This window comes from Camellia sinensis, chromosome 12 (assembly GCF_055761805.1).
Source record: "Camellia sinensis isolate YWXY chromosome 12, ASM5576180v1, whole genome shotgun sequence".
Taxonomy (NCBI): Eukaryota; Viridiplantae; Streptophyta; class Magnoliopsida; order Ericales; family Theaceae; genus Camellia; species Camellia sinensis.
This window is the reverse complement of record NC_138972.1, coordinates 44,763,638-44,778,161: the sequence shown is the minus strand read 5'-3', so window position 1 is coordinate 44,778,161 and position 14,524 is coordinate 44,763,638. Positions and strand designations below refer to the sequence as shown.

The 14,524-nt window shown below is 35.8% G+C and overlaps 1 protein-coding gene across 4 annotated transcripts in view; it reads right to left on the bottom strand.

Annotated features, from left to right (window-relative positions):
- The window catches only part of LOC114258402 (putative methyltransferase PMT6), a 32,334-nt gene that overhangs the window by 17,066 nt on the left and 744 nt on the right, over positions 1 to 14,524 (bottom strand). For all 4 annotated transcript variants that reach the window (XR_003627968.2, XR_014346253.1, XR_003627967.2 and 1 more), the window contains exon 2: positions 2,104 to 2,518. Coding sequence is in view for 1 of the 4 variants with exons in the window: in XM_028198357.2 (XP_028054158.2) it covers positions 2,104 to 2,518 (415 nt within the window). In the remaining 3 variants the exon portion in view is untranslated. The remainder of the gene's footprint in view (positions 1 to 2,103; positions 2,519 to 14,524) is intronic.

Here is a 14,524-nt window from a genome sequence, read left to right as displayed (position 1 = left end):
ATTTTTGTAAATTTGTAAGTATGATCCAATATATTTCATATTTTTAAATCACTATAAACTGAGTTTTTATATTTTATTTTAATAATTAATGACTTTATATGTCATAAATCCATATTACGTTTGTGGCAAAAAAAAATTTTATTGGACTTAAATGTATATAATTATTTTTTTAATTATTATATTTGTGGAAACATATGCAAATTTTAACTTGAATAGTTTTAAAAAATAAATTATACATGCTAATGTAATCATATAAAAATTAAAAAATAAATTATAAAGAACTTTTTTTTAAAAAAAAGATTTAGATCACTTGAATATTCATTTTCTTTTTGGATAACCTGTAAATAAAAATAAAATAAACTAACAAAAAAACTGACACGTATAAAATATGTATTAATATATAATTATAGGTGTTATATTTTCTAGATATCTTACAAAAAAATCAATCACTAACTATCATATATAAGAAAACAATGACAAAAGTAAGAGAATAAATAAGAACCTAAATATATATATATATATATATTAATCAAGCCAAATAGATAATGACCACACCTGTTATTATTATTATTATTAAACAATATATAAATAGACACACACAAACAAAATGGTTGAGTGATAGCAGTTGAATAGAATAGCATAGGTCTTACACATTCAACAAATCAATAACATGTTCTTCATCTTCCCACTTCTCTCTCTATCCCTCTTCCCCCATTTTCAGTTTTTTTTTTTTTTTTTTTTTCGAGAGAAGCAGTTCGAAACCGTTACGTAACGATGTGTAACAGGCCGTTACAGCACCGTTACGACCGCTACGACAACCGCTACAGCCGACACACTTGTGAATCTCAATAACACCGCAAAAGCGGCCCTGCAACCGTTACATAACGGCGTTACACAACGGTTGCGGCCGCTTTTTAAAACCTTGCCGGGGATACTTGGAGGTGATCTTTGGTTGGTGCAAAGGTTCTCCTATTGTGGCTCTGACAGCATGTAGATATAGAGAAGAGAGAGTTAGGGTATGAGTTAGACCTCAAGTACTGTGTTAAAACTCTAATTTTTAGTTAACTATGTCCAACTAAGGTAACTCCCTGCAAAGTACAGTTCCTACCCAAACACATTCATAACTTGCATGCTGCTATTAGGAAGAAAATTGCCATGAGTAATGAAAGTAATAACTTTCTTGTTGATGTACATCGTAGGATACTAGATTTTAATGAAGAGGGTATGTCATGGTTCATGTGGCTTATCCTAAAAATTCTTCCAAGAAACTTCATACATGAGCTACTAGACCATTTCGTATCATTCAGAAATTTAGACTCAAGGCATATCTACTTGATTTGCCTTCAGATACGAATATTATTCCTGTTTTGAAAATTAATTTGATTGTGCTCTTATCGAGGCACTTTTTAGCCTCACACTTTGTCAGAAGGTTTGCCTACAAGATTTTCTTTTCTATCAGTTTCTGTTCCTTGTCCTCCACCTCCACAATCTCATGATGATCGATTGTCGAATTTCTTAATACTCAATATGTTGGTTCTTCCCATGGTGGATATCGTCACTATCCTGTGCAATGGAAAAAACGTCCAGCCACTGATGATATGTCGATTATAGAGGATGAGTTCCGTCATCTTGATCCCACACTTTTGGAGCAACATTTTAGTCATAAACTCTTTTTAGTTAGAGAATTGATGGGGATTAAGGAGGAGAATGGAAAAATACGTGACGCGTAAGAAGCGTCAATTGGAAGTTATTATTTCAAAAATATTTAGTTTTTAGGAGTTTGTTTCCATTTTTATATTATTTATTTATTTATTTCAATTTTCTTATTGGTTATGGAAATATATGTATATATATGGGAATTGTGTAATTAAAACATTTTGTTTGCTTCATGAATATTGAAGACAGATTTCTGAACCATAGTTTGCCTTTCATCTTCTTTGGTTCTACACCACTTGATTTTTTTGACTAGGGAGTGAAAACATAATCAACTTCTATTGTTATGAACTTTGTTTATTGGAATGAATGTGTGGTAACATAATCATGACACCATGGTCTGAATACGTACATACATATATATATAAGGAACAACTTAACCAAGGGTACCTCTGAATGTACTCGGAAGCCCCACGCTTGAAATGAGTGCCACCACCAGGAAACCACCATAATTGATTCTTCTCGTGCACCCAATTTTGTCCTCCTTTTACCTCGGCAAGGTGCGTGTGGTTCACATTACTTCTCCACACATAGTCCCTGCTTGTTGGCCATCTTATTGGTATCTTATAATCATCTGGTGGAGGCACCAAGCAAAACAACCGCCTTTCAAGAGGAGCGCAATGCCTCTGTAGTTCTTCTCTCCTTGAAAGGTCTAACTTTGGCAACAATTCTTTCACATAAGAAATGTCATGGCAAGGGATATACTCATTGAACATTAAAGGGCAAATGTTCATTCCAGCTTCAGGAATCGATAGAGGTTTTGTCCTATAAGAAAGAACAACTTCGTTTGTAAAAGTTGGAATACCTGCGAGCACAAACAAAAAAAAGTAAATAAATAAATAAAAACAAAAAGAAGCAGTGTAAACAAAAGATTCCAGACATTCAGAACTTTATGCAACATCTAAGGCTCAGTTTGGTTAGATAAAGAATACAGAAAAGTGAAAGAAAAAGCCGAAAAAAAAAAAAAAAAAAAAAAATTATGTATTTGTTTAGATAGAGAGTCCTAGGAAGTAATGGATAATATAGTTTCATGTACAACTCAAATTAGCTTGTTAGTTAGGCTTACGACTTCTTGCAAAATATACAAGGAAATTTATTTTTGACAATGCTTATTTTGTTTCCATGTTTACCCATGCTTCTCTCCACAACTCCTTGTTACATGGTGATTACATTTTTTCCAATCATTTTCTTGCAAATTTTTCCATCTGTTCAAATGCATGCAACAAAATAAATTTTCATTTCCTTTTCCTTTCTTTCACTTCACTTTCTACCATTTTCATCTTCTATCGTTCGTTTCTTTCTAAACAAACTGAGCCTAAACGTTTTTCCTGTCAAGCATGATAAGAATGCAGGGTTTAGTACAAAGGCAGAAACTTTGCAGGTATTGCAAGGGGTCAGGTTTTTACAGAGTCTACCCTTCCCAGCACTCTCTTAATGGGAACTACCATCTGCTCTTCAATACAAAGCTCAGTAACTACCTAAACCAAAATTTATGAGGGGTTGACCATTAGCATTTACACTATGGATCTCCTAAAGAGGGCGGATTGAAGTAAAAGAAAACACCTCAAAAGTGTAACCACTGATGTAGGATAATTAGGGAATTACTCACCTATTAGGAGAAATCTCAAAATTAATACGAGGAAGCAGAAAACCTAGACTTCAAGGGCTGATTTTAAGTGATTTTTATGGCTAATGTGGTAAAAATAGAGGCTTTTAGGATTTACACATCGCAACAGAAGGGTGGGATTTTAAGAATAAAAATACAAGATTCTTGGGTCTGTTTTGAGGGATGTTCTGGGTGGCTGAAAAAGGTACCTGACAACAATAACTTCGCTGATTTGGGGTATTTGATGTGCTATTATTGTATAATTGGATTGGGATTAGTTTAGATTTGACCAATGGAAGTGTAAGGGTAAAAGAAAAGTAGTTCAAATCTGATTTTAGAGTTTTAAAGACTTAAAATCACATAAATTTAATTTATAGAGAAGTGTAGGCATCACTATTTATCCCCAAAAAAAAATTGTAAACATCACACATGGGATTTGATTGAATCACACAATCTAAAAAAAAGCATCACAGCCCTTGAGCAATAAACTTAAACAAATTATATAAAAAACTATTCAGATTAATACCTAGCCTAAGGTCATGTTTGACTTGATAACATAATTCAGTACTTAAGATTGAATGCAAGTGAAAATAACAATTTGTATCACTTAAAATTTAAGTGACTCTTAAAATGTAGGTTAATAGGTGAGAAATTTTAAGTAGTAGAATTCTTACTTAATGCTGACTAAAAAGTTGTGTATGCATAAGAATTACCGTTATTGACCTTACCACTGCTGTCATCACCACTACCACTACACCCCACCCTCAACACCACCACCACCACCAACATCCCCTTGCCACCACAGCCACCATCATTACCATTGCCATCGTCACCACAAGCAACACCATCATTTCCTTACCACCATTGTTACCACCACCGATACAACAACTACTAGAACCCTCCACCTCTATTGCGGCCATAGCCACCAACATCATTCCATCACCAAAACCATCACCGCCGCTACTACCCCTCTATCATCACCCCACAACCACTATACCTTCACCTCCAGCACCATTGCCATTTGTGCCATATCCACCATCGTCACTGCCACCGCCACCTCCAACTCACCACCACCATATAAAAAATGGAAGAGAAAATTTTAAAAAAATAAAATTTGAATTTCACCTTACACGTATCAAACAACTTATTTCAATAAACTTATTTTAGTTCAACACTTCAATTTTATCAAACAAGTTTTCAACTTAAAAAATTTAGCATTTAATTTTCAATACTTAATGTTCAGTTTTTAACTGTATCAAACACTACCTCAAGTGAACACTTAAAACTCAATATATTAAGCGAAAATCAGTTAAGTCCGTTAAAAAACCACAATTATATCACTTAAAAATTTAAGTGACTCTTAAAATATAAACTAAAAGTTGAAATAGTAGATTTTTTACTTAATACTAACTAAATTTATAACTACTTGTGCGTAATCATTGGCATGCAACGTTATGACCTCATCACCATTGACATCACCACTATTACACCCCCACCCCCAGTGTTATTAAAGACGATAAGTGCACCAAAGTGCCAAGGTCTCCTGGGGCCTAGGCTCAAGGCACAAGGCGAGGTGCGGGCTTCACCGAAGTGAGGCGCACCTTGTACCGAAAAAAATATAGAATTTAATATAAGTAAATAATTTAGGGTTCAACATAAACAAAATGAAATGTTAAACATTTAGTGTTTTTTGGAGATTATGAATTAAGGCTAATTTTTCTTCTATCATTGATTTGGGGTTGAATGCCAAATGTATTGATATCTGTAATAAGAGTAGGGATCTTTTGTAGCTATACCATATGAAGTCAATGGTTAGATTTTAAACAAAACCAATTAAAGTAACAATAAAAACAGCCCTCAAGAAGCAAGCCTTGGGCCAATTAAGCACCTTATCACAGTCGTCTAGCCTGGAACACTACAAGGCACAAACCTCGGGCCTGGACGGGACTTGGGCCTAGGCGCACGCCTTATCGAAGTCACCTAGCCTGGAACACTACAAGGCTCAAACCTTGGGCCTGAATGGGACTTGGGCCTAGGCGCACCTTTAATAACACTACCCACCCCTACCCATACCATTTGCCATTACCACTACCACTAATATCACCACCACCACTACCTCTACCTCCACCACCATTGCCATCGTCACCACAGACATTATAATCATTTCACTATCACTATGAAGCACCGACACTTCAAAATAAGTGCCATATCTATGTCGGACACACGGACACTTTGGGGACACATATGGGACACAGCACAAAGCATGTCCCTTTATTTTATTAATTTATTTTCAAGGGACTCTTCGGGGACACACTAGGGACATCCCAAATTGTCTTTTCTCTCATTTTATTTGGTGCTTTTGATGAATGTTGAATGTTTATTATTTTTTTTCCTTATATTTAAATCCTTAATAGATGATCCATAAAAAAATATATAAACTGTAAGTGTTAATTTAAAAATGCTTTTTTAAATAAAAAAAATAGAATTATAGTTAATTTTTGTTAATATAGATTGTTTGTGGATGTAATATTAATCTAGATAGCAAATAAAAATATATGAAATCATATTTTATTGCCGTGTCTCCATCTCCACGTCCCCATTTTTTTGAAATTGCCATGTCGTCCCATGTCAGCGTCTGTATTCGTGTTGGTGCTTCTTAGCACAACCACCACCACTACTACTACAACCCTCCACCTCCACCACTGTTGCCACCAATGTTATTAAAGGTGCGCCTAGGCATGCACCTAGGCCCAAGGCTCATCAAGGCATAGTCAGTGCACTTCGAAAAATATCTGGCCAGGCAATGTAAAACAGTCCCCAAAAAGGAGCATGAAGCATGAGCTTTGGGCTTAGGCTGAAGGCATACGACTTGTGCGCTTCTTTTAAAATGTTTATTTATTACAATCACTACCCTTAATTTCACTTAATCTCAATTTTGTTTTTTCTTTTTCTTTTTTCATGCTGCTACAAGGATTAAACCCTTAAACACACATTTGCAACTTAATATTGTTTTAGCCATAATAGAAAGACGTTGGTTGGATAGAGCTTTCTCTTCAACTAAACTAACAATTATCGTCATTCTTCTTGTTCATCTTCTCCTCCTCCTTTTTTATTCTTTACACTTATGTTGTAAAACACTTCAATTTTGTTTCAATTTTTAAATGTTTATGCTTTATGAGTTAGATGATTGTGTTTATGTGCAACCTTTGTCTTCGATAAAATATTGGTGTTTGTTGATATTTATGTTTTAAAATATTTAATTACGTTGAATCTTGAATTATTTTCTTATATTAAATTATGTATTTTTTATCGTCAACATGATCCTTGTTTCGTTGAAGCACGCACCTCGCCTGGCATCTAGATCCTAGGAAACCTTGGCGCTCCAGAGAGCCTATTGCCTTTAATAACACTAGTTGCCACAACCACCACCACCATTCCACCATCACTACACCACCATTGCCTCCACCACAACTAGTATCACCATTTTGTGCCATTGAGCCATAGCCACTTGACAATGCAAAAATAAATTGTCCATAGTTTCCTCATTTCCTCTTACACATTATATACCACTTTAAAAGTAAAAGACAATTAGGTCTTTTCTTCTGAAAATGTCATTAGCATTGAGTTTCTTATTGGCCATAAACCATGTGAACTTTTTAAGAGGCATATCACAGCCAAATCATCTTTATGAAAATAGAAATAAATAAATAAAAAGACGACACAGAATAAATCCAATGAATGAATTGCCTACACTCTTCTATAAACAACCTAAGGTCTCAAAGAAACATTATCAAGGATATTGAATAAGGAAACTGAGTCATCACGATCATTAAGGTTTATGAAAAAATTAAAGTTCCAAAAAGCCAAGTGAGAGAAAGCCCAAGAAGAAATAGAGACATTACACAAACGAACTAACTGATGTAAAGGGGGGAATGAAACCCACCCTCCAAACATCTCCCAGAAGTGAATACTCTTCCCACTATCTACATGTAAACCAATGAAACGGGAAAAAAAAAGGGAAAGAATTTAGAACATATTTCCATGGAAATCGGCAATTTTCCCTATTAACTCCAAAACATTCGCCTAAAACCTATACTTACTCTCTCTTAATAATGAAATGCAATAAGGAATCAATCTGAATTGGAAATCACCTTGATCGCTTTCTAGAAAATTCGATATAAAAGATTTGCAAGAAGCTTAGGCGACCTTAGAAAAGAAACTAGAAATAACACTTGAAGGATTAGCCCTTAGTCAATCAAGTACTACAATAAAAGATGTTAAAGAAATTTAGTTACTTTGACTCCAAACCTATATCAACACCATATGATCCTACTTTTCATTTGAAAGGGAAACAAATAATGGTAAACATATTTCTCAGATAAAGTATTTGCAATTGATAGGCTCCTTAGTATATAGAGCCCATAAGTCTAGATCAAATATATCATATGCTATTGAGAGACTTGGTATATATACCAATAATCCAAGACAACTACGTTGCATTGCATTAGAGAGAATTTAAATATCTTAGAAGGGACCTTACATTATTCTTTCAAATATAAAGGATTTCCTAATGTGGGTGGCTGAAGGGCCTGCGGTGAATTGGATAACTGGGAGTCTAGATCGTACACCACAAAAATGACTAACAACAGCATTAATTCAAGAAGCATGTCTGATTTCAATATTGTGTGTGTGTGACATGTTTAATTTTGGCTCAAAGGGTCTTAGTTCAAGAAATAATTTAACGAGATTGTTAAAATGTCTTATTGTTAACACATGACTACACCTGACGAGTGTCTAAAATTGCATGTTTATATTGATTTATATAGAGAATATTGCATTCCTTCAATGTTAATTCCTACCAATTATATTTAATTATATAAGTACTTGGATTTTTATTGCAGAGGTTAACTTCACAAACAGAATGAAATTTTATAAGGAATGGAGAAGGATTAAAAGACAATGGTCCACATGGGCAACAATAAATTGATGGTGGGGCCAGCTTTTATTCGATTTGTGTGCCACAAACTTGAGGACAAAATATATATATATATATTAACAGGCTGTTAGTTAGTGCTTTAGCAGTGGAATCGGAGTGCTCCAGCAAACAATGCCACAAGGTCAAATGAAATAGAATTATAATTAGATTATTTTCTTGTGTATTAAGTTTAGAGGTTTCATTTTCTTATTAGGTTAGGTTTAGAGTTTCCTTTTATTATAAATATATGTAAAATCCATTCATACATTATTTTCAGTTTACGGAGTTCCTTATTCTCTTCCATGGTTTATTTGCTAAGGCTAGATGAGAGACCACATTGGATTCTTTGTGAATATTTTATGATTTAGTAATGATTTTTGATGTTAGATTATTTTGGTTTAATTATTTTTTTTAAAAGAAAAAAAAGTTCTAGTTTTGTATAGTATCTTGTTCTATCGTAGACTTGGGGCACTGTAGAGGCTTGGTATTCCCTGCAGATCAAATAATTAGATTTTTATGCAATAATCAAGCAATCATAATAATTAATTTTTTTGAAATAATTTTTATTAAATACCTACTTTTATCTTCAGATTTGAAACACCTTTAGTGTATGACTCAATTGATTTTTATAAATTAAATCCGGAATACTCTACAAGGAAAACATTTAGTGGAGAATCCTTGATGTCTTAGTACCTTCTCATTATTGTTATTTCAATTTATTTTCAGCATATTAATTTTCTCAAACCATTCAACCTTTAACAATACAATCAAATTCTTTATAATTTTTTTCTTCTATTGCTCAGTAATTACAGTTGAAAACATTGATCCCTGTGGATTCAACCTCTGACTCACCAAGACTATATTACTTCACGACGACTTGTACTTGGGTATACACGTTCAAAGTTATACCAACACCATAATACTTGCCCAAATTTCGTCTTATATATGTGTGTGTGTGTGTGTGTGTGTGTGTGTGTGTATTTATGTATGTATATGTTTTATGGATTTTATTGAAATTTTGACACTCGTGGGGATTTTATTGTAACATGAAATGTTCAAGTTCTGTGAAGTTTCAAAACTTCATCTATCCCACATTGATCAAGCAAAGTGAAAAGTTGTTGTAATTATATAGGGCCACACTATTGGTGGACTTGAAATAGGTTGCCACGTTTTGGCACACAATCCCACTTACAAATCAATTATTTTTTATTTGACCAACAAATCAACGGTTTCCTAGCTTGTTATTGTGACTATTCAAAACAAAACACCATAGCCAAAGTTTGTGGTATTTCACGAAAACTTCTAGTGTCTATATAAGGCCATGGATTTGAGAATTCTATTGACTTCACTCGCACAAATCTTGCCTATTGCCTTCTGTTACACACAAAATCTTTGTTTCTCTCTTATTTTCATACATTTTTCCCAGGCAACTAATCATTCAAGTGTGCACGAATGTTAAGGAGCCTTTATTTTGGGGTTGAATCTTGGGGTTGTTCATTGACCGTCCATACCTTTACATAGAGAGGCAACAATAGCTTTTGAATATCGAAATCATGCCTCTTCGACCATAGGCCAATTTTTCCAAGTTTTTTTTTTCGTTGTGTATATATGTATAGATGTAGTCATATATATATAGTTTTCATATACACAAATAACCCTTTCATTGTCTACAAACACCAACAATGGCACTTTCATAGCCTACACCACCACAAGAACACCCTCACCTACTGTCAATCATTGTCATCGCCATTATTGCTTGCCTATTGGCATCTATTTTTTTAAAACCTTAAAAGCAATACTAGAATGAAGAAATTGAGATTTGAGAAGTAACAGAGGGTTGTACTGGAGATAGAAGTGGTAAACCTAGATCTTGACAGGAAAGAAAAAATGGAGGCGGGTATGAAGAGCAATCCATAGTCAAGATGAAGGAGAAAGGGAGACCATGCATTTTGAGGAATCGCTTTTTAGGGGTGTGATGTAGAACTTCCTCTTTAAATGTGTGTGGAACTAGTGGCACTATATTGTTATGTTTCAATGGTTCCTCAACATTCATTCAGAGACACAACAAGGAAGCATGTTTAAAAATGCAAATTGTTGTTTGTATCTCCCTAATGTCACAAGGGAATAGTGGTATCACTTTAGCCGTACCAATCATATCCTGCTTGTACATTGAAGGTGGAGATGATATAATGGTTTATGAAAAGGGGTGGGGTGGAGTTTGAATTATAAAGAAGTGGGAGCAGGGTGTTGTGATAGATGGCTTTTGTTATGTCGGAGGAAGGAGGTGAGGAAGAGATGGATGTAGCCATTTGTGAGGTTGCATCTGTTTGGATCACATGGCTGTTGTTCCCTCTTGTTTGTGAATATCTTCTTTTTTTTTTTTTTTTGAAAAGTGATGAAGAATTTTATTAAGCATAGGCAAGAAAAAAGAGAGACGACAAGGAGTCCTCAATCAATGAAAAAGGTCTAAACGAAAACCGAAATTAAACAAGAAAAACCAATCACTAAGGATGGCAAACAGCAGCCCAATCCCTAGAAATCAAGAAAAATGGAACCCCTTTAAAAGGTTGAGACACAAAACCCTAGTAATCAAGAAAAATGGAACTCCTTTAAAAGGTAGATACACAAAAGCCCAAAGCGAAGCCAAATATCTTGCCTTATCCAATAACAATTCATCATTTGACTCATTTTCATCAAAGATCGTTGCATTTCTCTCCAGCCATATAGACCAAAGATTTGGCTCTCTTAGTGCCTCCAAACCCTTCAAACCTAACAAGAAGCATGTGTGTGCATTCCATCGGAGCAACCCACTAATCGTCACATAGACCGAAAAGACGCTGCCATAATAAAAGAGCCACCAGACAATGAAGAAATAAATGATCTGCCGATTCCAAATTCTCTTACACATCACTCACCATTGAGGACAAAGAAAGTGATTAGGCCTTCTCCTTTGGAAGAGATTCCTTGAACTAAGGATCACATGAAAAACTTCACTTTATGGGAACAACTGCTTTCCAGATTTTCTTGTGAAGAGGAAAAAACTAGACAGGAGGTTTATCAATGAGTTTGTCAAATACAAATTTACATGAGAAAACCCCGAAGAAATGATACTCCAAACCTTTCTATCACTAGATGAAGATAAAGAAATCCCATCAATCAATGACAAAAAGGATGTCAACTCAAGAGACTCTCTATCGCTTAAATTCCTAAGAAAATTGAAATTCCAAGAGATTGTTGTCACATTAGAACATGTCACCGACGCAATTGAAACATTCCAAGAACGGACCAATCTATTAAGTAGTGGAAAAGCTCTATCAAAATAGGTAACCCCCATCCAAACATCCTCCCAAAACCGGATGCTAACCCCATTACCCACTTTCAAAAACAGGAATGAAGACACTAGTGCATATAAATGAGAGATGGACTTCCAAGGAGACTGATAATTGCCTCTATTAACCATATTAGAATCATTACCATTGGCTTGAACTTCATACTTGCTTTTAATAATGGAACACCATAACGACTCGCTTTTTGCTAGGAAATCTCCACAACCATTTACTCAGGAGTGCAATGTTCCTAGCAACAATATTCCCAATAGCAAGACCCCTTTTCTCCCTAGGGAGAGAAACAAGCACCCACTTAACTAAGTGATCCCTTCTATCCATATCACACCCTTCCCAAAGAAAGCATCGCATCAATTACTCAAATTTTTTTTTTTTTTTTTTTTTTTTGCAATCCTTACTAGAATCTTGAACAAAAGATAAAAAGTAGATAGGAATGCAACTCAACACTAACTGCACCAAAGTATATTTCCCCCCTTAACTCTCTTAGACAACAACGCTCTCTTCCATCCTTCCAATCTTAACAAGGACAGGATTCCAAAAAGACTCCGCTCTCCCCCCCCCCCCTCTCTCTCTCCCCCCCCCCCTCTCTCTCCCCCTTAAATGGCAATCCAAATACTTAAGAGGAAACATCTCAATGGGACAACCCAACATAGCCGCCACCCTTTGCACACAACTATGCTCCAGATTAATGCCCACCACACTACTCTTACTAACATTGACCTTGAGGCCAGAAACTACTTCCAAGATTCTCAAAAGCATTAACAAACTATCAACCTCACTTTCCTCCTTTGATGGGAAAAATAGTGTCATTTGGAAACTATAAATGGGTCACATAAATCTTATATCTCCCCACCACAAACCCCTCGATTACACCCTTTTCCTTAGCTAAATCAATTAAGCTACCCAACACGTCTAGTACTAAAATGAACAGAAACAGTGACAAAGGGTCACCCTACCTTAGCCCCCTAGATGCCCAAAAAGAATTCCTAGTCCTACCATTAACGATAACCGACATATTGCATGACGACACACACTCCCAAATCCACTTCCTCCACCTAGAACCGAAACCTTTCCTTTTCAAAATGAAATCCAAAATAACCAAATCCACATGACCATACGCTTTCTCGAAGTTCCCCTTGAAAATAACACCTATCTTATGCAATCCCCTATACTCCTCAACAACCTCATTGGCCACTAAAACCACACCCAGAATTTGCCTTTTGTTCACAAAGGTACCTTGTGAAGAAGAAATCGTTTCTCCAAAAACAACCCCAAGCCTTTTGGAAAGCACCTTTCCCAAAATTTTGTAAAGCGAAGTAACCAAGCTAATGGGCCTAAAATCTCCAATCTTAACCAACTTTTCTTTCTTGGGAATAAGGCATAGGGACGATGCATTGGTGCACAAGTTAACCTCCCCACTCTCAAAAAATTCACCGAACACTCTCACTAAATCTCCTTTCACAATGTCTCAATAGCCATGAGACACTACCATTGAAAAGCCATCCGGGCGGGCCTAGAGCCTTATCTCTCTCACACTCGAACACAGCCTGTTGCACCTCACACTCATCGAAAAGTCTCTCGAGCCATCTGACTTTAGAGATATCCAACTAATGCTTTCAAGCTCTGGATAGTCCACTTCCCCATCAGAATAGAGGTTCAAATAAAAATTGAATATCTCATCAATCTTAAAACAAACAAACAAACAAACAAAAAATCTCACTAACAATTTGATCCTCCTTAGTCCCCACCAACCCCTGCCCAACCTCTAAATTCTTAGCATAGTTCTTTTTCCTCTTCCCTTATGTAACTCTATGAAAAAACCTGGAATTGGTATCTCCCTCCTTTGCCTCCAAAAAATCTGTTCCCTAAAAACTAGCTTTTCCAATTTCAATCTAAACATGTTCCTCTCATCCCTCAAAACCCTAGGCAACCCCTCCCTAATCTCCTTAACATCCAGTTCCTCAATACCCCTAATTAACTCCGCTTTTAACTCATTCAAATCACCAAAAAACTTCCCACTTCCACAATTTCAAGTTCTCCTTAACCCCTCTCAACTTTCTCATAAACTTAAAGCCCTCTCACCCATTAACTCTGCCATTCTCTCACCAGTTAAAAGCACGATCCTCTAGCCATGCATTCTCGAACCTAAAAGGAGATGGACCCCACTTAAAGGTGTAGCTCTCAAAAATCACCAGACAATGATCCGAAACAACCCTCGGCAATCCCTCTTGCCTAATATTGGGAAACAACTCTTCCCATCCCAATGTGTGGAGAAACCTATACAACCTACAACACACAAGATTTTTCTGAATATTAGACCACGTAAACTGATCATTACTCAAGGGGAGATCAATCAATCCATACTCTCTAATGAGAGTCAAAATCCCTTATACTTCTATTTGTAGCCATCCCATTAAGCTTTTCCAAAATAAGCCTAACCACATTGAAGTCACCACCAACACACACACACCAATTGTGAATGTTTTCTAAGCTCAAGGCTTCTTCTCTTTCTTCTAATAATGATCCTTCACCTCCTAGGAGAAAATTTTGGTTGGTGAATTAGGGCAGGAGGATAAGTGTGTTGAGACTGGTGTGTTTAAGAGGAGGGGGAGGATAAGTTGGGGTCCAGAAGTGAGTCCGGGTTGGGTGTATTTGCTGATGATTCAGGGTTAGCAAGGCAGGATCAGAAGTCAGTTTTCGTAGAGGGCGTGTCTGGGAGTCAGTACATACATAGCAAGATACACTCGATAACATTATACCATGACTGCAAACATGAGGCCGACCAATCCTGTGATTTAAAACCATGACTACCAACACACAATACCCATTTGGAAGAAAAAAATATCCATCAATTTCACACAAATATCAGACTAATGACAATAAAAG